The following is a 27933-nucleotide window of genomic DNA, read 5'->3' as shown; positions in this document are numbered from 1 at the left end:
ACACACACAGTTACTGTTAAAAACAAATGCACATGCATGTCCTTAACTTCCATTCTGAAAATTAAAGTGTCTAAAGTATTTTGGCAATAAACAAATTAAATCAAAAAGTCAAACGTCTTGTGGCGGTTTTTCCATTATGCACAATTTACGGCTGATTTCGCTCATACTCCATAACACTAGCAAAATCAAGTAATGAACAGAAAGAAAGAAAAAACACTTGGTTTCAACACTAAGATGGCTTATGATTCACATAACTTGGCTCACTCCTTAAAGGGACGGGTAATTAAGCAAGCTTCTCTTTGCTCATACCAGTCAAAGATTTAAGACATTAGCACCTAGTCAGACGCCAAAAGGGACGCTAACATCCAGGAGGAGATCTTTGTGGGCAGAAAAATCAGTGCCTTTCCAGAAACTCAAGACGAAATGTAATGTCATGCTGGGTGAATGTACCAAATGCATTTCCCAAAAACTCACCCTAAAATCTGTCCTAGAAAATAAGCTGCTGAAACCGAGAATAAAAACTAAAATTTTAAAATGCAGACTGTCCATCAAAGCTTAATTTTATTGGGACAGAGGCTAAGGAAATGAACCCTCTACCCTTTTTACAAGCTCTAACGTCACTCTAGCTGCTGGACAAAAAAGATGTGTGCTAGAGATTGGAAGAACATTTTGGGAATTTTGTCAATTGTTGATTTTTCAGAGATGTCTCCGTAAAGAGGCAATTCCTGCAGCAATACTGAGGACGTATTGCCCAGCATGTGATTGGTAAACAGAATCTGACATCTCATCCTTTAAAAAAGACCAGATGATTATTTTCAATATATATTGGTGTGATCTTACAGACCTATACTCTATAAAAGACAAAATAACCACCTGACATTGCTAAAATGTAAATGACACTTCTGCACCCATAAAAGTTTAAAAGAACCGTGTGTAGTGAGTCTACTTTAGCTAGTCTCCGAAGTGACATAGAAACGTCAGGAGTGCAAGTTTACGACCAAATTCCTCCACCTTAAAAGATGCAAGTCTCTCTGAGTGTACAAAAATCATTATACACATAGATATTTTATATAGTCTATATACAAGATTTATATGCACAATTTCCTAAAGCTTAATGGATAAATGGTCCTGTACAATTAAAAAAATTACATTATGAACATGAGATTATTAACAAGAGATGACCTCTCTTCACCTTTATGAGCAATTGATTTTCCTGTCTCTTTGAGTGCATCATGTCCCATGAAAAAAAAAAAAAAGACTTTTGAAAAAAGAGGTGGAAATTTGGAAACAAATTTTGGCCTGGTGTTATTCCTCAGTGCCTTGACTGGGTGGGAAGGGTAGGGCTACGGCATGCTCCTGTGCAAGAGCTGCGAGCTCTTTGAGAAACTCTGAGAAAATGACAGCACAGTAGACTGCGTTTTTCACCCTTAGTGCCTCTGCCTGCTTCTCCAGGCCAGAAACCCCACCGGCCGCGCCACCCCGGAACAAAGCACTGTGCAGGGACTGCCCTCCATCTCTAACGTGGGCCAAGGCCAACTGAGCTGCATTTCGAGCTCTCGTAGGACTGTTGGTATGCCTCAAGATAAGATCGCCCAGAGATGGCTTTCGGCTTTTAACTGTTGGAGAGATAGAGAGAAGAAATCAACAGGGTATCTACAGAGTTTTAAAATTAAATTTAAGACTTTATAACCTTCTTTTGAGACCTGCACAAATAAAATCAATATTGCATGTCCATACAGAACAAACCCATACTATCTCAAAATAAATAATGTATATTTTAAACAGGCTGTGGCACACATTCAACTGCAAAACAGGGTAAATTCAAATTTAAAATACTCAAGACACTAAATATATACACGAAATATGGAAATACATATGAATTAGAGGTTGATCAATATTGGATTTTGCTGATACAATAATAATGTGTTCAAAGAAAGATAAATATAAAAAGATAATTGTGCCTATATTAGAAAAATCTATATACTGTGACAGGCAGCCAGAGAGAAGCCACAAGAGTTTATGTTGAATTAAACGCCAGATAGTTTATAGTGTAACCAAAACTCTAATAACATCCAGAAAAAATATTTTATGAATAATGCAGGGCTCACATTCAATCACAGCCATTTGAAGCTTAATAATCACACTAGGCCTTATCGCAATTCCTATTTTCCACGCCCAAATTTAAGACCATAATGACCAACTGACTGTACATTATCCTTTACAAAAGCAAATATCACAAAAACATGTCGCATCAAAACATCTTGTATTCAACTGATCTTTACAAGAAGACACAAACTATGATCTCTCATTTTTGTTTCTGAGAGTTTTCATCGCCTCTCATTCACCTACTTAAAGAGTCTGATCGACGGAGGTTGGGCACTCCCATGGGTGAGTCGGACCAGTCTAACTTTCCTCTCGCAACCAGAAAACGGCGAGCCTTTCTTAACAGGGCAGGGAAATCCTCGTGCGTTGCTGCAAATGCCTCAATGCGATTTTTTACTGATCCCAGCACCTGAGAAGTGGAAAGTGAAAGTAAAACCAACATCTTGGATATTCCTTTTGATGCAATGGATTTATGTTTCATTCTAATCAAATTCAGTCAATCAAATTGTAAATTAATTGCTTACTCAAGCTTCACCCCAGAACATTAAACAGATTAATATCATTTAATTCTAAAAGAAAGAAAAAAATGCCAGAGAAAGCCAAGTCAAAATAAACCAAGCAGTTTTTGAGCTGTCAAAACAAATGAAGATTTTCAGGCAACATAAAACAGCAAGAATTAGAGAAAGGTGGAAAAAGTTATGACATTTTGTTTTGAAGAAAGGTTTTCTTTGGAATAATGTACACCAATAAAATGTCCTCAATAAAACCAGGATCATGTTTTAAGAGAGAAAACAAAAACAATTTTGTTTTGATCATGTTGAAACCAATAAAAAGAGCAACTGAGAATGATTCAGTCATTGCATATTTCGTATCAAGCAGTCATGCTGATAGAGTCATATTTGTTCTTTATGTATTACCTGTATGAGTGATTTAACGCTGGGCTGAAACACCATGTTGGTGTTGAGGAGGAAAGAGCGTAGGAGTGGCTGAGGGTAACAGGCCAGCTGGAACACAACGCCCGTCAGCAAAATGTTCACATATAGGGAGTTCTGCATCATACTCTCCAGTTTACTGAACAGGACTGTTATAAATGGACCTACACAGAGGGAGAAGCGGAACCAGTGACTTATGGTTAGCTCTTGCTGAACTTGGTAACATAAGCACTCAAATCTTTAATTTGGTCATCTCTACATCGAGAACCTGTGTACGGTTGAGCAAGAGGTTGTCCGAGGGGTCGTGCGGGGCTAAATACCCCAGTGGTAGAGCTGTCAGGCTTTGTTTCACTGGAGCGCTGCTCAGTCTCCACTGGAAGGCAGTCTTCATCTGTCAGGCTGGGAGCAGGAGCAGTGCGGGATTCCCGAGAGGACTCCTCCGAGCTGTGTGAAAGAACCCTCCTCTCTCTTACACGTTCCTCCAGCTCCCTCAGCTCCTGGTGGAAAGCCTCAATGCTGATTCCCTGGCCTTTCGAGTCACCAGGCAATGGCTCTGACGGTGCCCGCTCCAGCAACTCCTCAATCAGACGCTCAACGGACTCTGGAGCCCTGCTGTCACGGGGCACTGTGGAGGTCTCTGTCAAGCCAAGAACAGGAGACAATCTTTGGCTCTCACTTTGCAGAGACTCTTGTGCAGAGGAGGGCACGGAGGTTTGATGTTGCAGATGTGGCTTCAACTGCACCTGAGATGATTTCAGCGCCGTTCCTACATGGAAATCTTTGAAGTCGACCGGGCCCATACCCATCGACCCGTTCATCCCCGACTCAACCACACCGCTATTTACATCTGACTCCCTCTTCACTTTCTTAACCTCCATTCTCTCATCCACACTGTCTGTGAACTCCACCTGCCCCATCCCATTGTAGAGTGCTGGATGAGGTGCTGAAAGAGGGTGTTGGGACACGGTTTCCACAGCACGTGTTATTTCTGTAGAGACTGATGCAGAAGATTGAAGGGGTACAGTGCTGGGAAGAAGGCTGCGTTTCTTACTGCGGGGTGTCAGACTGATACAGTTCTTGCTGATGGTAACATCCCACTCTCCACTATCTCGATCTGAACTGCTCCACTCGGAACGAGCTGCAGCCACCACTGCTGCCCTCTGCTGAGCGGGGTCCATTACAGAGAAATGCTCTGGTACCATACTGAGGGAGGGGTTGGACGTAGGAGGGGGAGGTGGAGGAGGAACAGAGTTTGGAGAAGGATTTTCTCCATCATAAGGTGCCGACCAGTCTCGACAGGCCCAAGAGCAGAGCTCAATACCCTTCCGAGCCTCACGCAGATACTCTAGGTAGCCAGTCTCTCCTTCTGAAGTGTCTGGGAGTTGGTGCATGGGGCTGTCAGAAGAAAGAGGGGAAGAAACACTACCACGAGGAGAAGGGGGAGCATTCTCCGAGCCAGAAGAGTTGGCTTGGCCTCCTGAGCTTTGCTGTCGAATAAAGAGAGCAAGGCGGGAAGGAGTGCTGGGTCTGTGGTGAACTGGTGACTCTGAAGTAGGACTACCCAACACTATAGGCAAAAACAGACAGAAAGTACATGTTGTAGGTATGAACTTCAGCAATGTTATTTCAGAAGTCTAAAAGCACATCTATTGTGTCCGTAAATGTGCCTGACGCATGCTTACTCTTACCCTTTCCCCAAAAGGCAGGTTCATCATCCCGCTCACTAGAGGGTGCTGAATTGATTCGGCAGCATTCTGGTATCAGGGAAAGGAACTTGTCAGCTGATTTGCCATAGAGGTCTGTTTCTCTGACTGCCCTCCGCTGACTCAGCATTACATGTGTGCATGGCAACAGATACCTGGAAACACACAAGAAAAATCATAGCAGCTTTATCTTTTACACAAAATGATAATTATTTTATTCTCTTTCCCTAAGTATGAGCAATAGTGACACTTGCTTAATAAAACCAATAATAACGCACTATAATCCTTTCATATTTAAAACACATATATATGATCTACAAAATCTTATGCTTACCAAGGATGCATTCAATTTGATCAAATTTTTTCACAGTATTTCAATTTGCAAGATGCAATGTCCAAATCCATCTATAAACACCCAAAGCTTATTTTCTAGGCTCTCTTGCAAAATTAGTCACACACCCAAGCACACAAAATACCTGAGAACAAGCTGGAGAATGAGGTCTTCACAGTTGAGACTGAGCAATGTCTTAAACAGACTCAGAGAGACCATGCACAGCTTCAGAGAGAGAGGGAGGAAAATGCAACTTTAGTAACAACGCTCTATATTTCCATAACCAACAGCACTGACAAAACAGTGTCTTTTCCATCTATACATGCACCCCAGATACAGCATGTGCTAAACTGACCCGTGAATTGCTGCTGATGCGTGTGAGTAGTGTATCAAGGATGGTGTCGTTGTCATGGTGATGCAACAGAATGAAGCGCAGGTAGGTCTTAAGGAGGGAAGTTTCTGTGATACTGCGTAAAAACAGGTCCAGATATGCCGTGCTTGCTATCATCTCATCCACCGACGACTGACAGAGGAACCATAAGAGACAGAGACAAAAGGAGAGAGAAGAAAAAAAAATAGAGAAAATTAATTCCATTCAAAAGAATATTGTCAATATTGTCTAAGCCAAACAGGGCCCAGTTCATTATGGTTCACCTTGTGCAGAGCGGGGCCCATGACTGGCACCAGGAAGCCGTTGTGGAGGTAGTCAAGGAGTTGGCACCGCACAAGAGGGTGTGCCACCTGTACTACAGCGTTGCAGAATTCAAGACTGTTCATGAACAGCACTAGAGAGGAGACGCCCATCCAGTCCTCCCTCCGCAAGGCGTGCCAGTCGTCACCCCGTACCTCAATTTTCCGTGGCAGGGATGAATATAGTGCACTCAGCCCCGTCGCTAGCACCTGGGGGCGGATTTGCCAACATTATTACATAAAGTTCACCAAGCAAGCTCTGCCTTTTAAACATCAGCTGGTGATGGCTTTAAAACCTGATTGGATGTAAAAACATTTGCACATCTGAAGCCATGCAACAAACTAAGTCTGTAGATTTTGCAACAAACCCTTTTGACTAATAAACTGCACAAGTAAACTTATTGTTAAGTTTACGGCTGCTTCACCTTGTGTAATAACAGGCCTTAACTGTGGTACAATTACTGTAACACACGGGACGTTTTTTTTATTTATTGCTATACTACAACAAAGAATATGGTTCTTATTCCAAACTAGGGATGAGTCACGATTTTCGAATATTCGATTAGTTGATTTTTTTTAATAGAATATCGAATAGGTTGTGCGATTATTGTCTTTAATGATGTGATTGTCTCTGATGCGGTGACACATTCATGTAACCAGAGGGTGGCGATTCCAATAACACATCTAAAAGCTGTCAATCAACTCTCAGACAACAGAAGAAGATACACATTGTCTCACAGCAGAGCATGCGAGTAGAGTGGTAATATTTCTTCCAGAGCGGAGAGCGCATTTCTGAAGATTACGCGCCGCTCGCTCAGTCCACTCAGGCCTGCTCGCTCAGAACGCCCTTTGTGACATGCTGGTTAGAAAATATGTGAATTAAGTATGGCTGCCCGTGCACAACTAAAGTTTTTTTTCTAGTCGACTAGTAGTAGTTCATTTAAGCCATTAGTCTAATCAAATATTTTATATTAATTTAATTAATTAAATATATATGGGAGAGAATGCTAAATCATAATGAGCGTTTTCGTAATATATTGCCTATTCCGCATCTTAACGCACGCATAAAGCTAGCCACAAAGAACCGGCAAAAGTAATGATTATGCATGAGACATTTGAATTGTTTATTAATAAACTAATGTTTTCTGTGTCAGTGTCGGCAGCAAAGATAAAGTTGACGATGCCATCTTCGCAGTAGTGAACGCGCCTATAGAGAGAAATGCACACTTAATACGAATTAGCCTACATAAGCAGAGACTAGAGAAGCAAATTTCTTTTCGTTTTTAATTGTTTTGTTTAAAAGTAGTTTGGTGAGGCAAGTAGCTTATACGCTGAGTTTCGGTTCATTTATGAGACGCACTCCAGTTCACACGTCGGCGCCTCGTGTTCTGATTATATTGTCTACTATATTTGCTTCTTATTTATTAATCCAGGCAATTTGTTGACGAAACAATAATTAAAATGAAGATACAATTTATACAAAAGGAAATTCACTTTAAAGAAAGGCTTTCTACAAAACAAAACTTAAGTGGTCAAAATCATGTCTGACCCATTCCAAATGTCTCCCGAATATTGGGCATCTTATGATCCTATCTTTACTCATCTCATGCGGTTCCCTTTTCATATAATCAACAGATGAAATAAAAAAATAGCATTATATTATTTAAACATAAACATGAAACGTATGTTTACGTTTTTTAACTTATATTTAAGCGTCACACTGCTCCGCTTCGCTCACATGCTCTGGTGTGTATCATATACATGCATGTGTGCGTGCATGTGGGGGGTTTGATTTTCGAATAATAATCGAATACTACCCAGCGATCTTTGAATATTATTTTTGCCTCACAATGCCCATCTCTATTCCAAAGGCAGTTATTCTTTCTCAGATATCTTAACATAGAATAATGGTATGGTCATTAGGGGTGGGGAAAAAAATCGATTCTTAGATGCATCGCGATGCGGACGTGGACGATTCTGAATCTATTCACAAATATCAAAAATCGATTTTCAAAAAAATAAAAATAATAATAATAAATAAATAAAATAAAATAATAATAAAAAAAATGTATTAATATATATATTTATAATAACGTAATATTGACGGAACGCAAAAGATGGAACTCTGAAGCGCGGAAGTGCAGTGCCCGGACCGTCTGTGGCGTGCACATAACAGAGACGCAATGGCTGAGCGCGAAATCCAAACACCCTCCTCGTTAAAACCTGACATGCGGAATAGGGCCGTAATATGATATTTTGGTTTCTGCAAGACAGGAAAGATAAGTGGGACTGAGACAATACTGATAAAAGGGGGATGCTTGTTTGAAGTCCATTTTATGTTAGAGATTCAGAATATGCTGAAGTTTGTTATAATTTGTTATTGTTATATTTATTAATTTACTACAAGCATGCTGCTAGTTCAGGCACACATTTATTTTCCTGTTGGTTCTTTGCAATGTTAATAAAATATATTCTTTATTAATTCTTTATGGGTCATTACTTGGTACTTTTAAAGCAAAGTATTTATAGTCTCACACACACACACACACACACACACACACACACACACACACACACACACACACACACACACACACACACACACACACACACACACACACACACACACACACACACACACACACACACACACACACACACACACACACACACACACACACACACACACACACACACACACACACACACACACAAAAAAAGATTCAGATAATCGATTATCGATAATCGCTTTAGCATCAAATCGCAGCCCTCTGAATCGTAATCGAATCGAATCGTGAGGTGCCTAGAGATTCCCACCCCTAATGGTCGTATAAAAAAAAATGAAAAGAATTGGCAAAATTTCCTGTCCATTGTCAAGTGTAGCATTGATTCACTGCTCATACAGAATTCACTTACAAACTAGGGGTGGGAATCTTTGGTCACCTCACGATCCGATCCGATTCCGATTCTGGAAGTCACGATCCGATTCCAGAACGATTCTTTATCTACCCCCCCCCTTATTAATTAATTAGTTTACATAAGTAATTAAGTACTTTTTAAAAAATAATTACAAATTAATTGTTTTTTTATTAAAACAGTTGTATGTTAAGCATTTTAAACTAATATAGGCTAACTAATATAACAAATAATAAAGAGGAGCATAGAAAAATATAACAAACAACAAACAAAAAGTGCTTTCAGTAGCCTATAGATTATCTGAACGTTTTCCATTCAAGAACTGTGACATCATAGACTGCGGGAGATCTATTAAGCTGCATTCACGCACGCATCTTTTTTGAAATAAAAGAAGTAATGCGGTGTGTCCTGTCCGTTTAATCCCTTAAGACATAACTGGCTGTGTTTACGTTAATTTTGCACAAGTAGGCTACATTAAACCACTACACGGAGTCGCGGAGTCGCACAGCCGCATGCGCGAGCAGTCTCACAAACAAAGCGCGCGTCAGCATTTGAAATTGAAAGCAGCCTTCTGTTAGTGAGGTTCATATTTTAAATATATAAGTCCACTCCATTCCAAACCACATAAATGATGACTTCGTAGAGCATTTGTAAGGAAAATACCGACGGGCGAGACAGCACACTTCAAGTGTAACAAAGAAAGCGCACGTCTCTCACAGCGTATCCTGTGCAATGAAGCCTGTGAATGTCCTTGTAATTCGCTTCAACCTTTCCGAACTTTATGAAAGATTATTTACGGAAGGTTCGAGTGGTGAATGTGTGTGAGGAATTGGAAGCAAGCAGAATACGGGTGTTTCTAAAGCAAACTCAACGTCATCGCACATCTGGTTAAAAACTAAGCTCAGAATCGATTCTGGAATTCTCAGAATCGATCCAGAATCGTTGGAGAGAGAATCGCGATGCATCGATGGATCGATTTTTTCTCCCACCCCTATTACAAACCAAGAAGCTTGTCAAGCCTGTTTGTCAACGTGGCATATTCGCATGACCTTAAACCCTATACGAATTTTCCGACTGCGTGGATTCCTACTGAAATGATTGTATTTCGAACATGAAAATTCGCTGAACATCAGTAAATGTGACCACACCTTAATGCTCAAATATGTTGAAGAACATCATTCATGTCAGGGCTGGTTTTATATGTGGAACTTGGCCATGTCTTCTAGAGCCACAAAACAGGCAATCAAAGAAACTGGCAGCAAGATCTAATGCATCTCTGGCATAAAAATAGCTATATGTGACATACAGTAGAAAAAGAAAGTAAGAGAGAGAAATGTTAAGAGACTGAGGCACTGCAGTAGCATGGAGTCCTAGAGACCTCCAGTCGTATGTGTTAAGTGGGTCACATGAAGGCTCATATATTATTCTCGTGAGGAAAGAGGACAGAGGGGAGGAAAGCAGCACATCCACTGGAACCAACACTGTAGTCAAACACTGTAGTCACAGAGCACAACTACAGATGACAAATGGCCTTTTTCATTCCACAGAAGCCAATAGAATGCAACCCAGAGAAAATACTACAGGATTTTATGTCTCCACAGAAACAGCTTTAAAAGGCACATATGAAATCAACAAGCGACATTCAAAATGCATGGCACAGACAAAATCATACATGATCGAACATCATAACATGAACAGAATGGATATTCATAAAGACATGCTAACAGTGAGAAAAGAAAAGAACAGAAGGAATATACAAATTAAAGTCTGCTTCTCTAACTCTTCTCTGCCCTTTAATCATAAATAATCTAGGATACAAGCACATTTTCAAAAGCAAGAACAGAAAAGATGAGGTAAGCACACACAACAACAAACACACTCATGCTTACTGGACAGAAGTAGGAGTTCTCAGCGATGTAGCGTGCAACAGCGTGGTTGCTGGCAGAGGTTGCCATGACGAGGAGTAGCGCGTCACGGGCCTGCTGCCCCAGAGAGCCGTCTCGATGGATAAATGGCACCAACAGTGAGAAGATCAGCAGGTTAGTGGGACCCTGCTGTACCGGCCCACACTTAAATAACAACTCCAAAATGGCAGTTTCTTTCACCATGGACACACATACCTAACACAAACACAAATGATTTACAGTTAAAAAACACAAATTAATATCTAATTATGCATGAAATTATTGTACATTACAGCTGTTTTTCCCCTGCCGGTCTAATTTGGGCTCATATTTTGGCCCATTTAATTCCATCTGCTTTTGTTTCTGTGCTGATTGTAGAGCTGCATGATTCTGGATTGTTCTTGTTTCAAATAGAGATCACGATTCTGAACAGACAACTAAAAATAATGTGCAATTAACAAGAGGTTCTGACAAAATGTTAATTCCTGCAGTCTATTTAAAAATGTTTAATTAATTTGAATGAATAATTTTTTTTTTTTTTTTTTAGTCGGTTTTGAATGACTGATTCAATGACTCACTAAATAAAGACGTTTTTCATTACTAGATGAATCAGCGTTTCTGATCGAATCTCTTGAATGAATGTATCAATTAGTTTTTTTTATTTTTTATTTCAAAGTCAATTGTTGCTTACTGGTGTAACAATGTAATTGATATAATCCTTAGTTGAAGCAACATATGAGAAGACTTAAAACGTATTTGTGATCAGAAAGTGAAAATAAAATTCAGTTTCAGGATACGACAAATAGATTTCAACAGAAGGGGTATATAATTCATAAGTATTACAAGTGCCACAGAGAAAGTTAAGAGTTAAATCTATGGACAGAAACCAATTTTAGCACACACAAAAAAAAAAAAGAACGCAACAATGTTCCTCAAATATATCCAATCGTGTTTCCTTTTTAATGACTTATAGCTGAGAGGCAACACAAATTAAACATATTGTAAATTCCAATTGAAACATTATCGAAAGTGACAGCACACTTAGGGCCGTCTTTCCAGAAATACCAATGGTTAGTTTTAGACATGCCCCACTATACGAAACAAGGTAAAACATGGCTTGGTTCTTTAGTGGGTGATTTTATGTGTGGAGGGTGCAAGCATCGTCAATACATGTTAAAAACAAAAACTTTCACTGTTGTTTTTTTCTGGAAAAGTATATCCAATTGAATATTTTATCTTCCTCTTATGTAACTTACAGGTTGGAATGTGAATTTTTATATAGCTCAAACAAAAAGGAAATTAAGACAGAGTGGCGGAACATACATATGCTATTCGCACTAAAAACTGTAAATGAGGATCTATAAACTATTATTTCAGTTCTTCTATGAGAATCTACAGAAATACCGATACTGTGTGGTTGAAAAGACTGTTTGTGAAGTGGTTTCATATCTATAATACAGGACAACTTCCAGTGTGTAAAAGTTTTAATAGACACAGGCGAATCGTTGTCATTTAGGAATAAGATTGTGTGTTTGAATCGAGATCGTGATCTTTTAACAATGAATCGTGCAGCTCTGACTGATTGTAATCGCATGTCGTAATTTTGCAGAATGTTTGGTTGGTCCCTGAAAGACAAAGTTGTCCAAAAAAATAAAAATAATAATAATTCTAACCCACTCCCAAAATTTAACAATAACCTAAACCATAAATTACATGGAATTGATAGGTTTCGGTGGTGTACAAGCCACTAACCCAGTTGTAAGCTCAACAATAAAATCTGATTGGCTGTCAAGGAATGTTGCGAAATTCTGCAAAATTAATTTCCACGATATTCAAACAGGTGTCAGGATATGCCTATCAAACACCTGATTTAGCAGCAGTACGAGGCTGGACTCTAGGGCAGAAGGGCAGCCCAGCTGGGGATCCACACATGCTCCCAGCAGGCTTAGCAGCGGCTGGAGCACTGCACTGTGCAGGAGCAGTGACTGATGTGACTGCCCGATCAGCATCTCAAACAGTTTCAACAGCTCTAGCTGGCTGTCCGGTTCCAGACCATGGCGCACATGCCACTGTACCAACTCTTCCAGTATGTTCTCCGCCACCACCATCTCCAGAATAGGACCCATTGCTGCAGACATTCCACAATCCATTGTCACATAAAAAAAAAAACTAATTTATATTATGCTAAACAGTACAAATGTATGCTCCATCGAGCTCACAGGAGAGTGTTTTAACCTGGTGATTCAATGTCTCCCCCAGCTGGTCTCTCTTCAGCTAGCAGGCACAGCATCTGATCTGTGTGATTGCGAACTGCTGTGAGATCATCGGCACAACCACCCACTGAAGACTCTCTCCGTTTCAACACACCCGACACCTGACAGGGAGACAGGGAACAGTTCAATTCTATTTATGGTAAAGCCACAGAGGAATAGATGTCTATATTGATGTTAGGGCGGTGTTCGATACATCGATAAGATGACGTCACATACTGCTTGTCGATACGAGTATCGATACAGCTCCTTCTGTATCAATTCCATGCTTAATTTGAATAATTTGAGTGGGAATGTGCTGAAATTAATTAATATAATATAATTTATAGGTTAGAACCAAGTTTAATCTGGCCTACAGAGGAAAATAACTGGGGTTGCCTTGCCTGATATCATGGGATGTAATCACCCAATCAAAGCTTCACACTTGTGCAATACAGAAATATCTACTAAGTGTTATTTTTCTAAACCTGGCAACCATGTGCACGCGCTCCGTCTCCACTGTGGATAAAAAAAGCTGGCTTTCTGAAAACACCGGTAAGCTAACAGTATTGCCATCTCCAGTTCGATATTCTATTCACATAAAAGTGTGATACATCAAGTCTGTGCACAGTTTGTCTCATATTATGGCTCATATTATTCACCATAAAAGCCAGAAAAATTGCACAAAAAAAAAAAAAACACAAACAAAACTTTTTTTGATTTTACAAGGTTCAATAAACTGTTCGATAAAAAAAATTCTGACTATTATGTCATATGTCAGGTTTTACAGGGTTAAATTTGTATTTAAATGAAAAGTTACAGGAACAGCCAGGTCCCAAGATGTCCTGCTTTTTGATTATACATGTTGTTGAGTCCATAATGCTAAATAGAGTAAGACATAAGTATGGTTTTGCAAACAAATTATATAAGCTAACTTTAAAAGGATCCCTCATTTGCCTTTCTTATGAAAAAAAAATAAAGTTTACTATGTATTAACCAAACCAATAATTCTTAACACCTCACTAAAATGTAAAATTTATATGAATGGTGCAAAAATTTCAATTTATATAACTGCAGTTGTACTAAGTATATTATTTGCACAATCAGTATGAGGGTAAATAAGCCTATGTGGTGTCTCACCTGTCTCCAGTGGTTCTCAAACACCATAAGGCAGGTCTCGGGGTCGGCAGTGCATGGGCTGGACGGGGCTGCATGTCGACCGGTCCGAGTGCCTGGACCCCTTGGATTTAAACGACTTAGCCAACTCATCTTAGCTCACAGGCTGATCCAACTTCGATCAAGAGGTCAACAGGGAAAGAATAAAGGGGGAGCAAGGGAGAACCACAGAGAGGGAGAGAAAAGGGAAAGGGGGGAGGGGGGGGGGGGGTAAGGCAACTCACAAAAGGTGTCCAAAAACCAAGAAATGAAGAGTCCTGCTTGATGAAGTAAGAGGTAAAAGCATAGAGAGGACGGAATCCTGCTGATGTCTGCAGCAACAGTCACTGTACACCAGTGATCAGTGTGGCTTGTCTGCACTCCCTGTCATCCAGTTTGCAATCGGCACTATACTCCATACCGATACATAGACTCCTCCGCACAAACCTGCAGAGAGAGAGAGAGAGAGATAGAAAGAGGTCAATGATGACACATTAACACCTGCAGGTAAAACACAAACAGTGAAGCCAGTCAGTGTAAAGGTTAGTTTCTGTGGGAGATCGAAAGGACAAGACAGAAGGGCACGGCACATACAAAACTCCAAACTGTAACTATTTTGATAATCAATTAACATGCATGTAAATATTATTAATATATACATTACTGTTCAAAAACTTGGGTCTGTAAGAATTCTTTTTTCTTTTTTTGGAGAAATTAATTTTTTCAGCAAGGACACATTAAATTGATCAAGTGACAGAGACTGTAGTAAATGGATGCTGAAAATCCAGCTCTGCCCTCAGGAATAAACTACATTTTAAACATCCTGCATGTACGTCTAAAGCAAAATTATGGTATAGCTAGTATGTGAATATTAATTGAGTTATGCAGATGTTGCTTGGTAAAGTTCCTGGAGCAGCCAGTCAAGTAATTTAATACATATTCATGATTCAAGCATTCACTATAATAGGATTCATCATCTGATTAATGCACATTTAACGTCTGCCTTCAGTTAACAAGTTTGGCCTACTGGGCAAATGAAATATTCATGAGAAAAAGCATCACCTTAATAGGAATTGCATATAAAAAAAAAAAAAAAAAAAAAAAAAAATCACCAATAAAGGACAAGTGAGCTTCAGAGTGCTCCTACCAAAACATGTTAGCATAGCACCCAGAGTTAAAGAATTAATTCTTTAAAGTAGAAAGAAGTGAAAGTTTTAGTCATAAATAAATGATTCAGCAATCAGCACACTAGCATCTCACCATTTCAGATTCTCAGTCTAATCATTATAGTGTCTTGTAAAAAACTTTACCCATAATACAACAGGCAGAGGCAGTCGCAACACTAAAACCCTCCAAGTGTTAGCCTATGTTCATCTATGCATTTAGTTGGTTCTCTAGTATTTCTGAAAACTTACCTGCAGACAACATCTATATCAGTAGGCTTCCTGTGATGTTACACACTCCCACAACTCTTCCTGTGGTCTTAACGAATGCAACAACACTTCCTGTGTTATTATCAGTACCAGTGACACTTCATACTGACTTAGCATTCTTTTGAGATTACTTTAATTTCAGTACACTACAAACAGGTTCAGCACAGGGGAGGACAAATAAAACAGAAGCAGAATAAAACCCGGATCAAAGAGAAATGGGTCAAAAAAAAATTCAACAAAATTCAAAAGCCCATTTTTAAGGAAGCTTGCTTTGCACTGAACACACACACACTCCACCCTACCATTCATTAAAAACTTCCTTGACCGTGACAAGAAGTAAGGCTTCCTTCCCTGCGAGAACTCCCTCAACCCAAGAAAGACAGTTCACAATTCCAATAACATAATGCTATAGGGGCTGTCTTTCGAGGAAGGGCCCCTGTACAAGGGAGAAACCATGTGTCACAAACTCAGGGGGATACAAAGGCTTCTTGGTACTAGATTGGATACTATGAGTCACAGGCAATTTCAACTACAGCAGCGTCACATGTTCCAGACCAAGTCCAACAACATCTACTTACCACCAGTGCACGGTTTCTAGCCAGCAAAGAGGCGGTACGATAGCTTGGCAAATTTTTTCCTTTAATTAGTTTAGTGCACAGTCACAGTCCAGCTGACCACTTCCTATGATACTCTATCTCGCTCCCTCGTAGTTATTGCTTGAGAGTTGGTCACTCACTAGTAATGTCACAGCCAAATCATACTGTGCGGCAGCTGCAATGAATGTGTTATCGTCAACGCGCATAATGACTGAATTGCTCCTCTGTGCATATGCAAAAGACAGTACCATGACATTTATTGTCTATAAACATTGTCCAGTTTAGGATAAAGAGTTCCCTAGTAGTAGTAGGTTCTATAGTGTCAGCTAAAGACACAGGCGTTATACTCAAGAATATCATGAAGCAGTTTCACAATGAGACATTTGAGACTTCAGATACCATGTCAATAGCCTATGATCAATATTAGCAGCCTGCCACACCAATGCAAAGAATAATTTGTGCCTAGGGCCCTATGATTTCCGCGATCACGGAATCGCGGACGGAATTACGGAATTGGCAAATTAACGCGGAATCTAGTGTTAACGCAGAATTTCGTGGAATTTTACATATTTGGATTGAAATTCTGTTTTTGTGTGGGAGAAGACCATATGTCTGGTGAAAATGCAGACCGGGGGACCTCCCGTCATTTCAGCTCCAATGACGGCATCAAAACAATGAAAAGCAGCTCCCACGGCTCTGCTTTCCTCGGCGAAAAAGTTAAGAAACTCGACGCTATAAGCCCTCAGTACCGAGCCGAGCAGTTCGCACGTGACTTTTATGCAGTGTTTCCCACACATAGACTAATTCGCGGCCACAAAATCAACTCCGGCCGCCACATATTGCGTTTCGTTTATTTTTTATACGCAATTTAAATCACGCATCGTATTCTTTCCGTTGTATTTCCTTTCCCCGCTCTCCCTCCATCTCTCTCACTCACGCGTCTCTCTCACATACACACACACACACACACAAACACACCGCGTCTGCGCCTGACTGGACAAAAGCGAAGCAAACTCCGCGAGCGACACTGGGCGAGAGAGAGACAGAGTGTGACTTTTATTTAAACTTTAAACTAATATAATTTATTTTACTGGACAGTTTAAAGCTCATAACCATATTTTGTTGTTACTTGAAGAGTTTAGTGTCATGTTGCATCATGCAGTATTTGTCCTGAAAAGGCTACTGAGTAAATGTCTATAATTTAAGGTCATTCCTATTTTATTTGTATACATTTTAACCATTAACTTTAAAAGCACACTCTTTTTATGACTAAAATAACAGTAAAGGGTAAAAAAAAAATGAATTCCCAAAAATTAAAATGGAAAAAACGGAATTTGGGAAAAAATAAAACGGAATTTGGGAAAAAGTAAAACGGATTTCATAGGGTCCTATGTGCCCTTCATCCTGGTCTTAAGTTTAGTGACATTGTCTTTTATCTGCTTCAAAAATCCCAAGATGAATTTTTGGCAACAAAAAAAGACTATCATAAAACAAGTTTATCTGTAAGTTTCCACTATAAGATAACTAATTATGTAATGTTTTTACAAATGCTTGGCTGGCTACAACATTCCAGCATAACTCAACTAGTGGTGCTAATCCATAATGGGACAAGGGATGTCTATAATAGGACAAGGGATAGGCTATACTAGATAATGTCAAATCGCACATTGTTAAAACAACAATTACGATATTATCGCAGACAATTATATCGCACACCCCTACATATAGAATGTTTTTTGTTGAATTTATTAACCAGCTAGCTAAGTGCTTCAGTTTATTGGTGTTCATTAACTCTTCAGCATTAGCTCAAATGGCAATGCCCAACATTATTGTTATGATTGTATATACTCATCTGTATAGTTCACATGCAAATCAGAGGCGTCTTTTTTCGGTTTTACGTCATCAAATTGAGATTGGCTTGTGAGATCGGCCAAATTTAGTGACTACCGATCGAGTCATAGAATGAGATTATTGGCCGATACTGTTCTGCGGCCGATCGGAGCATCCCTACAGTGTTCAGTTTTATCTCTGCATATTTTTTCAACAGTGCGCTTATGTTTTCATTAAAATTCTTTCTCGTCATGAAAAATGCACAGGGATGTCTATAATCACTTAAAGTAGATGAAAACACAGTTAAGTGCAAAATGAAATACTGTACATAACATAATAATGAGAATATTTAGTTGCCCGTGTTTCAGTGCGTTGTTCTGGGAAGAGCGCATTTATATATAAATGCAGCGAGTTCTAGCACTCGCTGCATTTATATAGCGCTTTCACAGACCCAATGGCCACCAAAGCGCTTTACATTTTGCCTCACATTCACCCATTCACTCACTCATTCATACACCGACGGCGGTGTCAGCCATGCAAGGCGCCATCCAGCTCGTCGGGAGCAGCTGGGGTTAGGTGTCTTGCTCATGGACACCTCGACACTTGGTCAGGTGGAACCAGGGATTGAACCACCAACCTTCTGGTTTATAGACAACCTACATGAACCACTGAGCCACTGCCGCCCCACTGCCGTAGTGTTATGTTAATGCCGTGTATCAAGAATATCTGATTAATCTCATATGAGATGTGTTATATAGAAGTCAAAAATGCTCATCCCTAAATGGGACTAAACAGTGGAGATTATCTGAGCAGTCTAGAGAGTCAGTCAGCTCTGCTTGCTTACTGACTGCTTAATGCCCCAGGGAGAACAGTCAGCTCCTTGTGTTTCACTGTGATTTCTTTATCGACCCTGCAACCACAAACACCAAAGATGCACACTACTGGCGTATCAAGATTCAGATCTATGTCTTAAAAAATGAACAAAAACAAACAGTTGTTGTGAGTGACTCACCAACACTCGCATGCAAAGTAACTGTAATGGTGCGTTCACACCGGACGCAAATAGCGCGTCAGGCGCGAGTGATTTCAATGTTAAGTCAATGCAAAGACGCGTTACGCGCGTAAAAAATTCCTGCGGCGCGAATGAGGCGTAGAGCGCGGCAGACGCGAATACGCCTCATTCGCGCGTCAAGTTCGCGCGAATGGGGCGAATTGAGCGTCTGGCGCGTTAAGCGCGAATGATTTAGTTAGTGCTATTTGTGCATTCACGCGTTTGACGCGAATTCGCGTCTGCCGCCCGAGTTGAAAAATCTGAACTTCTGCGTCAATTCGCGCCGCGTTAACCAATCAGGAGCCTAGCTGCTTGCTGCTGTCACGTGGTGAAGTATCTGGATGCTTCAATAAATTATTTTGTAATATATGACTGTGGTTCTAATGCACAACAAAGCAAATATTTTATCACATAAAACTTGATTTCAATATATGAGACATATTCATTTTGTATTGAATGCTATTTATTCCATATCTAGATTATATGAAATATTATTATAATGTAAAGACAACCAACATATAAGTTCGTGTCTGGACAGTGATGTGTGAGAGAGAGAGAAAAATAACAGGACAGATTAATCACTTTTGGAGGCTGGCTTCATTTATTATCAAAACAAAAATAAATGACAGATTAGGTGGATGCGGGCGAGGGTGAACCTCGCGCCGGGCTGTAGAGCGCGGGCTCGTCAGGCATAGACCACTCGAGGCCGAGGCTTTACACGGCCTACGATGTCCTCGTCAGCGTCCTCACCATTACGTCCACCAGACCTAGCTCCTGGAGCAAATTGTGAAACTCCTGAAACCCTCCGGAGGCTCTGGTGGACCCGAGTACAGCGACGATGCCCCTACGCAGCTGTTTCTGCTCTCCAGAGCATATACGAGCGGTGATTCTCTCGAATAATGCTAATGCTAATGCTCGATAAACATCTAAAAAGATGGCCGCGAACGGGTTTCGAAACTTTCGCCTCCGGATTTCGCCTCTGACGCGCGTAAATTTCGCTTCAAACTTTTGTTTTTACGCGCGTCAATTTCGCCATTGACACGCGAATTAACACAAAGTGGTCAAGCGTCAAACTAGACGCGGTAGACGCGAATTTGACGCGCTATTCGCGTCCGGTGTGAACGCACAGTAAGAATCAATATATAATTGGTAAGGACAACTGTGCTGAACCTCAAGCATTAAGGACACGTAAAGGAGAAACCTGCATCATGTGCTTAAACATGATTCATAAGTCATTAATGCATTTGTGTACTGCTTACTCTTACTCAAACTAGAGATGCATCGATCCGATACTCAGTATCGGTATCGGCTCCGATACTGCCATTTTTGCCGGATCGGGTATCGGTCAGACGAGGCCGATCCAAATCCGATATTGTGCATATTATTCTGTGTTATTGTTAAGCCCCACAAAAGGCACAAAAACATTATAAAGCACCATAAAGTTTTCGTGCACTATCTTCTAAGTGTTCTGAAGCCATTATATAGTATAATGTGAGATATAAATGAATATTTAAAGTCATTAAATTCAAGATCACGTAAACTTTTTCCCTCCACTGCGGCTGTCAGTCATTCTCCATTCAGCATCAAACAGCGCGTCGCGTTCGGGTACAAGAGTCAACACGAGGAAACTCTCCAAGATGATTCAATGCTACTATTATTATACTTGATCTGTAGATACAAGGTCTATGGTTTCGCATAAAACAACTTTATATTGCAGGACTTTATTGCTGTAACTAAATCATGTTACTTTCTACCGGGTGTCTGTCAGATCGCAACACTAGAGTAGAGTCAGAGCAATATAGTTCTTCACGCGCACAGTAACTGAAATGTAAAACTATTAAAAGAAAAGGCTCAATAAACGATTGCATAGATAGATACTGTGTATAATACACTACGCATCGATATGTCTTTCCTTTGTGCTTTGAACTTTTCAATGCGGACTCGACGCGCTGTGACTCCGTGTGGCTTCAAGCACATCATTCTGCGCTCGGGATGCGCATAAGCGCTGTGTGCCGCACTGTATTGGAGTCTTTAATAATCATATCATACTACTTTTGCGCAATGAAAGATTATTAATAGCCTTTCTTGTTCTGTCCTATCTATCATATGTTGCTGCCTCATTAAACAGCAGTGCTATACATTTAAAACATGTCTCAATTTTATAGTAGCCTATATAGGCTATATATAATAATTTATCTTTTTGATTTTTGTTATCTTGTTTTTCATGAATGTATTTGACAACAATACAAAGAGCAATTTGTAACGTTTGACTAGATTTAGTGTTACACTTATTGTCTCTTATTTGTTCCCCTAATTTTTTTTCGCTAAATGTTCAGATTTTATAAAATTTTTGTTTACTCGTGATTTTTCTAGACTAAATTTTACTGCTGAATTATCCACTAATCTAGTTTTTAATAGCATTTTTGTCACAGATTATGATCATATATTTTTGGGATTTGTTGTTTTTCTTTAAAATGAAGTTGTCTGTATTAAGTAGATTGTGTGTTGAACTTATAATCACTCTTTTGTGTGTTAAACATAGAGTTATAGAAATTTTACTTGATATAAAAAAAAACTGCGCTGGTATCGGATTGGTATCGGTATCGGCCAATACTCAGAATTTTGGTATCGGATCGGATCGGTTTTGAAAAAGCGGTATCGTTGCATCCCTAATTGGTATCGGTATCGGCCAATACTCAGAATTTTGGTATCGGATCGGATCGGTTTTGAAAAAGTGGTATCGTTGCATCCCTAACTCAAACCAGGTCATTTAAAAAAAATCTAAAATTCCTAAAGATAAACATTAATTTGAAGTGAAATTGCGGCTTGCGTAACTCTCTCATTCGGCACAAATCAAAATGTGCGGATGTTTTGAAGTTAATTGCATTACCGTATATACATCGCTTTGGAATAAAAGTTGCAGCATGTTTCGGATGATAAAGAACAACTTATATTCCAGAAAATACAGTATTTGTCTATACGATGCATATTTAGAGATGCAAATTTGGTAGTAAATGATATTTTCAAGTAAGACACATTACAACACATTTCTGCCAAATTAAATGGAAAATAATTGGTATAGCAATGACTTTGCATGTTGCCCTATTTTGCAGTGCAAGCCAAGGCTGTTTGAGAATTTGACAGCAGGGAAAAAAGGGGTGGAGAGAAGGAGAGAGAGGAGAGAGAGAGAGAGAGAGAGAGAGAGAGAGAGAGAGAGAGAGAGAGAGAGAGAGAGAGAGAGAGAGAGAGAGAGAGAGAGAGAGAGAGAGAGAGAGAGAGAGAGAGAGAGAGAGAGAGAGAGAGAGAGAGAGAGAGAGAGAGAGAATCAAATGAAAAGGGCTCTTTCTCTCTCTCTTTATTTGCCCTGAGGTCAATGAATCATTAGCCAGGTGTCTGTCTCAACGGCTCACAGGTATAGTCTTAATGGCAGGTTAGCAGATCAGGAGAAGGTAAAAGAGCGTAATGACTAGAATCATATAAGTGCACTCTTTTAGCTGAAGAGGTTATGGTAACCTAATGGTTTAGATCTGTGCTGCTAACCACTAAATAGTGGTCGACCGATATTGGTTTTTTGATGGCCAATGCCAGTATCTTAGAGAGCAGGGTGGCCGATGGCCGATATTTTTATATATATATTATCTTTATTTTAATCAATATTTAATAAATGATACATAAATTAGTAGGGGTGGTTAATCTGTCTGATTTCCCGATTCGATTCGATTACGATTATTGAAGTCCCGATTCGATTACAGTCGATTTTCGATTATTAACGATTCTCGATTAGCGATTATTGATTTTCCATTTCACAACAGTAAACTAAAATACACTAGACCAACATATGATTATATTAGCAGCAACATTTTGGTATTAATTGCACTTTTTATTTGTTTGATATTCAATGAAAATGTATTGATGGTTAGTGAGGACATGCAAACATGCTTGTTGTCTACTTCTTAGGCAACCCATTATAAATAAATACATTTTTTAAAGCAATTGTGTTGCATTATAATGCAAAGGCACCTGGTTCTATTAATTGACAGCATTAAAAGGCATTTTGTGATTTCCTTCAATTGAAAATCTTTGAAGCAAGTTTGGGGGACTCTAGGGCACCCAATTCAGAGAATCACCCAGAAATTCAAAAGAACAGCATTTATCTGAAATAGAAAGCTTTTGTAACATTAAACAATACCGTTCAAAAGTTTGGAGTCGGTAAGAATTTTTATTTAATTTTTTGGGCGAAAGAAAAAAGAAATCATTACTTTTATTCATACAAATCGATTATCTGAATCTTTTGTGTGTGTGTGTGACTATAAATACGTTGCTTTAAAAGTAAATGACCCATAAAGAATTAACGTACAATATATTTTATTAACATTGCAAAGAACCAACAGGAAAATAAATGTGTCCCTGAATTAGGAGCATACTTGTAGTAAATTCTTTCCTCTGACTGGAAACGTGTCAAATGGCTTCTCATATTTGTCGTGTTTCCGTCGTTAGTTTTATTCTACAAAGCTTACAACTAGGGTTGCTCTTGTCCAGCTCCTTTCCCCCTTCAACTTCAGAAGCCAAAATATTTCCACGTCAGCTAACCTAACAAGGAGGGTGTTTGGATTTAGCGCGCTCAGCCATCGCATCTCTGTTATGTGCACGCCACAGACGGGTCCGGCCACTGCACTTCCGCGCTTCAGAGTTCCGTCTTTCGCGTTCCGTCAATATTACGTTATTATAAACATAACATTTTTTTTTTTTTTTTTTGGAAAATCGATTTTTTTACATTTGTGAATCGATTCAGAATCGTCCACGTCCGCATCGCGATGCATCTAAGAATCGATTTTTTCCCCCACCCCTATAAATTAGACAAAAAAGCTTTAAAATAAACATGCTTATACTTTAGATGGCAACTTCTTGAATCTACAATTTTTCACAAATAAAATAATTGTTTAAAAATATATTAATAAAAAGGAAGTAAACACTGTAACAGGGCACTCAGTAATCTGGTAATTTCGTGCGCACTGGTAATCATATTTTTTCAAATAAAGACAAGGTAACGCTAATTTAACATACAGCACACAGTGAAAACGATATGAATATGACACAGTGAGCAACTGGATATAGCACAGCATATTTTAAAATGAAGGATTTAAAGTTTTTCGATCACATCTCCTGTGAAGCTGTTCTTCTGTTCGCATTCACTCGCTTCACACTCGTCGGTCCGACCGTCACTCGCAGTAACACGCTTATATGCAGGCTACAAATGCACACTTAACAAGATATCACATCTGGATTCGATTAAATCTGCAAGGTTTGTGAAATTAAATGTTTATTAGATATTCAGAGTTAGGGTTGGGCATCGAGAACTGGTTCCAACTTGGAAGCATTTCAAAAATAACGATGTCATTGGAATCGTTTAGATTGTTTTCGATTCCAAACGCACAAGTTTTGGTCCATAGTGGCCACCGGATTTCTGGAAGTGCTTGCCGCGCCCGGTTGTTTAGTTGCAGCCATGGAGCACGGTAAGCGGCGGTCAAAAGTGTGGCTTTATTTCACCTTAAAAAGTCTGGGTCGGCACAGTGATTTTCATTTCACTTGAATAAATATACGATTTGCATGCATGTGTACGTAATTGGTCCAGTCAGTGGCAGAATTTTTGCCATGCATGTCACAGGTTCTGGGTTCTAATCCGCACTCGTATAGTTTTTTTCTCCTCATCAAAACCATATATGTTCATCAGTGGTTGTATATCAAGCAGGGAAACGTTTGTGTGCAATTTCTTTTGTGATTTCACTGGAACGAATTTAGTCTCCGCAACGGATTAAAGTGCGCGTCTGAGAGAAGACTGTGCGTGAGCCATAAGAGAACACTGTATCTGCGCCACTGATCGCAGCGGCAACGAGCACTTTGATCACTTGATTTAAAAAACAATAAGTTTTAGCGCTAGATCGCATTTTATTTAACAAAATAACGAAATTAATGCTCTGCTTTAACTGGAGATGATTTTTGTCTTTGTATTGGTACATCCGTGCCGCGAGATGTTTTAAAAAGTGGTGGTGAGGTGACAATATCAACCCTGGCAAAAAGTGGTGGGGACATGTCCCACCCGCAAATTACTCCTATGCCTGCATGGTGTACAAATTAACAAGGAGTGTAGCGTGTTTGACGTGCTGCGCAGGTCCACTGTCTCGTCCTCCTCGGGCAACCCTGCGCTAACCAATGTTAGTAAAGTTACCTGGTCACAATCAGGTAAGTGATTGTAGTGTAACAAAGCGCTTGACCAAATTGCTAATTGTTGTGAACAACAACAACATAACTGAAATTATTTTTTTCCTTCGTAGATGAATGTAGCATTATGCAAATTGCCCACGCTAGTAGCAGTCCTATTACTGTTTATACATGTCCAGAGAGTCCAGACCAGGGTGCAAGTTCTGCATATATAAATGTTTTTTGGTCTGGTGCAGAGGCATTCCTAATTTTCTCCCACATGGGCTGCAGCTCCCAAAACTAAAACTCATTATTGAATCAAAACAAAATGTACCTCTGTGAAATGAGCCTGTGACATGTTTTGACTCCACCCCTCAAAGAATCGGAATCAAAAAGAACCGAAATCGAAAGGAAGAATCGGAATCGTTCAAATTAAACCGATGCCCAACCCTATTCAGAGATTTGTTTAAATTATGTAGGCTAGATGCACATTTGCTGAATTTTGACGGTAAATGAGAAAGTATTTTAGCCTGATGCAAATAATATAAGCTAAAAGCAAACGCTTTACTTTTTCGCATACCATTTACTTTGTTTGTTTACCAGTTCTGTCTAAGAAAGTATTAGATATCACTGACAGAGATCGTAAACTATAAGGGGTTAATAAGATCACAGATCTTAAATCAAATGTGAGTCAACCTTGCACAAAAGGCACTGCCCCTAAATATACTGTAGTCCATTTCTGCTTAATATTAAACAAGGCTGTATTTTCCAAGATTAACATTACTTTCTAAATGTAAGGACATTCAAAAGAAAGGACTTTGAAACATTTCTTCCCACCAAATGTTTGTACTTCCTTATGATTCAATTTTTAGGCCACACATTTACTTCTCTGTTGGCATGTTTCATATTTATGCCAATGGAGGTAAAAAATCTAATAAAAGGAAAAAATGAATCATAAAAATAACTAACTGCATGGGAATCCAACTAGAGAGTTTTCACCAGTGACTGTTGAGACTAAGAAGGAGAACAACAGAACAGAGAGAGAGAGAGAGAGAGAGAGAGAGAGAGAGAGAGAGAGAGAGAGAGAGAGAGAGAGAGAGAGAGAGAGAGCAAGAGAGAGAGAGAGAGAGAGAGAGAGCAAGAGCAAGTTTGTTTGCTCTACAGGTCACATTCATTCCTTGGGTTTTTTAATCATCAAGAGTTCAAAGTTCAGTCATTCTGACACTAAAATTAGTTTAGGACTGCTGTGGCATTTGCTGAAGGGGAATAAACCTGAACACAATGGGTCAAAATGACTCCAGCAAGTGTATGTTTATGTATCTGTGCATAAGAAAGACAGAGGAAGAAAGTCTGAAGTACAACTTCACCAGAACACAAAAAGTTGGTATGGATTTATGGCATAGAAATGTTGCTTTGGCAGCTAGCCTATATGGCATGCTATTGACTTTATGGAGCAAAGGTAACTAAAACACCGAAATGTTGCTTTGGCAGCTAGCCTATATGGCATGCTATTGACTTTATGGAGCAAAAGTAACTAAAACCAATAAAATAAAAAAACATTTTCACTAACTTGACATAAAATAGACTGAAATCTGCAGACCCTTCAAAATCTCCACTTCCACTCATAACCCTTTCATTATCTCCCATTACAAATGTGTAGAGCATATATTCAACCCAGGAACCCTCAAAAAGCAAGTCTCATCAAAAAGCCAAGGACATATGCTGTCTACTCTTACATTTGATAAACACAGCAACATCATGCACTACAGTCTTTTATATGAATAACACATGACAAAAAAAAAAGATTCAAATGAGCAGCTTATATTGCTGCCACCCAATGCTGTTGCCATAATCATATTCATAAGAGATTGTTTTCAACCATACATCACATCTGTATTGCATAAACTACCATAAGCAGACTTTAGCCACATGATTATATGTTTTGGACTGAAATATGCACCAAAATACACTTACTAGCTCCAACAGCCAAGTTTTGAGGACTCACGTTACACATCAACATAACAGTCGTTTTAAAAGTCTGGATTCATCACTTATGACAACATAAACATTTGACCGGTTATACTGTAACTGTGCAGGTGACAAGCATTTATAACAGCACAGGAAACAACACCACAAAATAGGCTAATCGTTTTACTGGCTCATTCCAAGAAGATGACCTACAAATACCAAACCAGCTGTCAATCACATATTCAAGTTTATTTCAATGCAGCTCCCTCTTTCTTGCTTTCAATATGAGTATGTCACGATACACATTCCCACGCAGTGATGTGTCATTTTAAAAACACACACACACACAGGGCACTGAACGGTTAAGAACCGTTAGTCTATGTGATTAATGTCAAGAGGGATAACACAAAACATGCCTAATTTTATCGCTTCCAACATGATCGTGATTTATAGGGTGTATGCATATTTTCTTTCTCTGGCAGTAATAATTCTAGTCTCATCTGTAAGGAGTTTCACCGTTAACTGCACGGAGAGCTCGCAACGGGTCAGATTTGATTTGACGCCGTCCGTTGAGCTCGCGAGCGGAGCGGGAAACGAAAGGTGACGAGGCCACACAGTGCGATTCGACCGATAAAAAACGAGGAAAAAATACTTACGCGAGCGAGTGCTGTTTTCCGCCTCGTCCTCCGCCGTAACCTGGCTATCCTCAAACAGCGATTCTGAGATTTGTCAACCTCTCCCTTCGTCCCGCAGCCATCTTTCTCCTCAGATTCCACGGACACACCCACGCGCACGGGACGCTGTGACGTTTCATTGAAGGGAGGCGGCCATGGCGATAAGTGTGTTGTTTTGCTCGGAGCGCCATCGCAGGCGA

At 39.6% G+C, this 27933-nt stretch overlaps 1 protein-coding gene across 2 annotated transcripts; it reads right to left on the bottom strand.

Annotated features, from left to right (window-relative positions):
* Positions 1-103: 103 nt before the first annotated feature.
* Positions 104-27866, bottom strand: fhip1b (FHF complex subunit HOOK interacting protein 1B). 2 transcript variants are annotated; one of them, XM_056232862.1, is made up of 14 exons: positions 27716-27866; positions 13969-14430; positions 12815-12953; positions 12445-12707; positions 10565-10795; positions 5724-5969; positions 5425-5592; positions 5215-5294; positions 4724-4893; positions 3304-4602; positions 3021-3199; positions 2350-2512; positions 1290-1616; positions 104-1258 (listed from the first exon to the last, which is right to left on the bottom strand). In XM_056232862.1, the coding sequence occupies exons 2-13, from the start codon at positions 14095-14097 to the stop codon at positions 1306-1308; spliced, it is 3378 nt and encodes a 1125-aa protein (XP_056088837.1). In that variant the 5' UTR covers positions 14098-14430; positions 27716-27866; the 3' UTR covers positions 104-1258; positions 1290-1305. The 2 variants fall into 2 exon arrangements, with proteins under 2 accessions (XP_056088837.1, XP_056088836.1); XM_056232861.1 differs by having other exon boundaries at positions 104-1616.
* Positions 27867-27933: the final 67 nt, after the last annotated feature.

Source organism: Rhinichthys klamathensis, unplaced genomic scaffold (assembly GCF_029890125.1).
Source record: "Rhinichthys klamathensis goyatoka isolate OS25496 unplaced genomic scaffold, OSU_Roscu_1.1 h1tg000358l_1, whole genome shotgun sequence".
Taxonomy (NCBI): Eukaryota; Metazoa; Chordata; class Actinopteri; order Cypriniformes; family Leuciscidae; genus Rhinichthys; species Rhinichthys klamathensis.
This window is presented reverse-complemented; position numbering and strand designations above follow the sequence as displayed.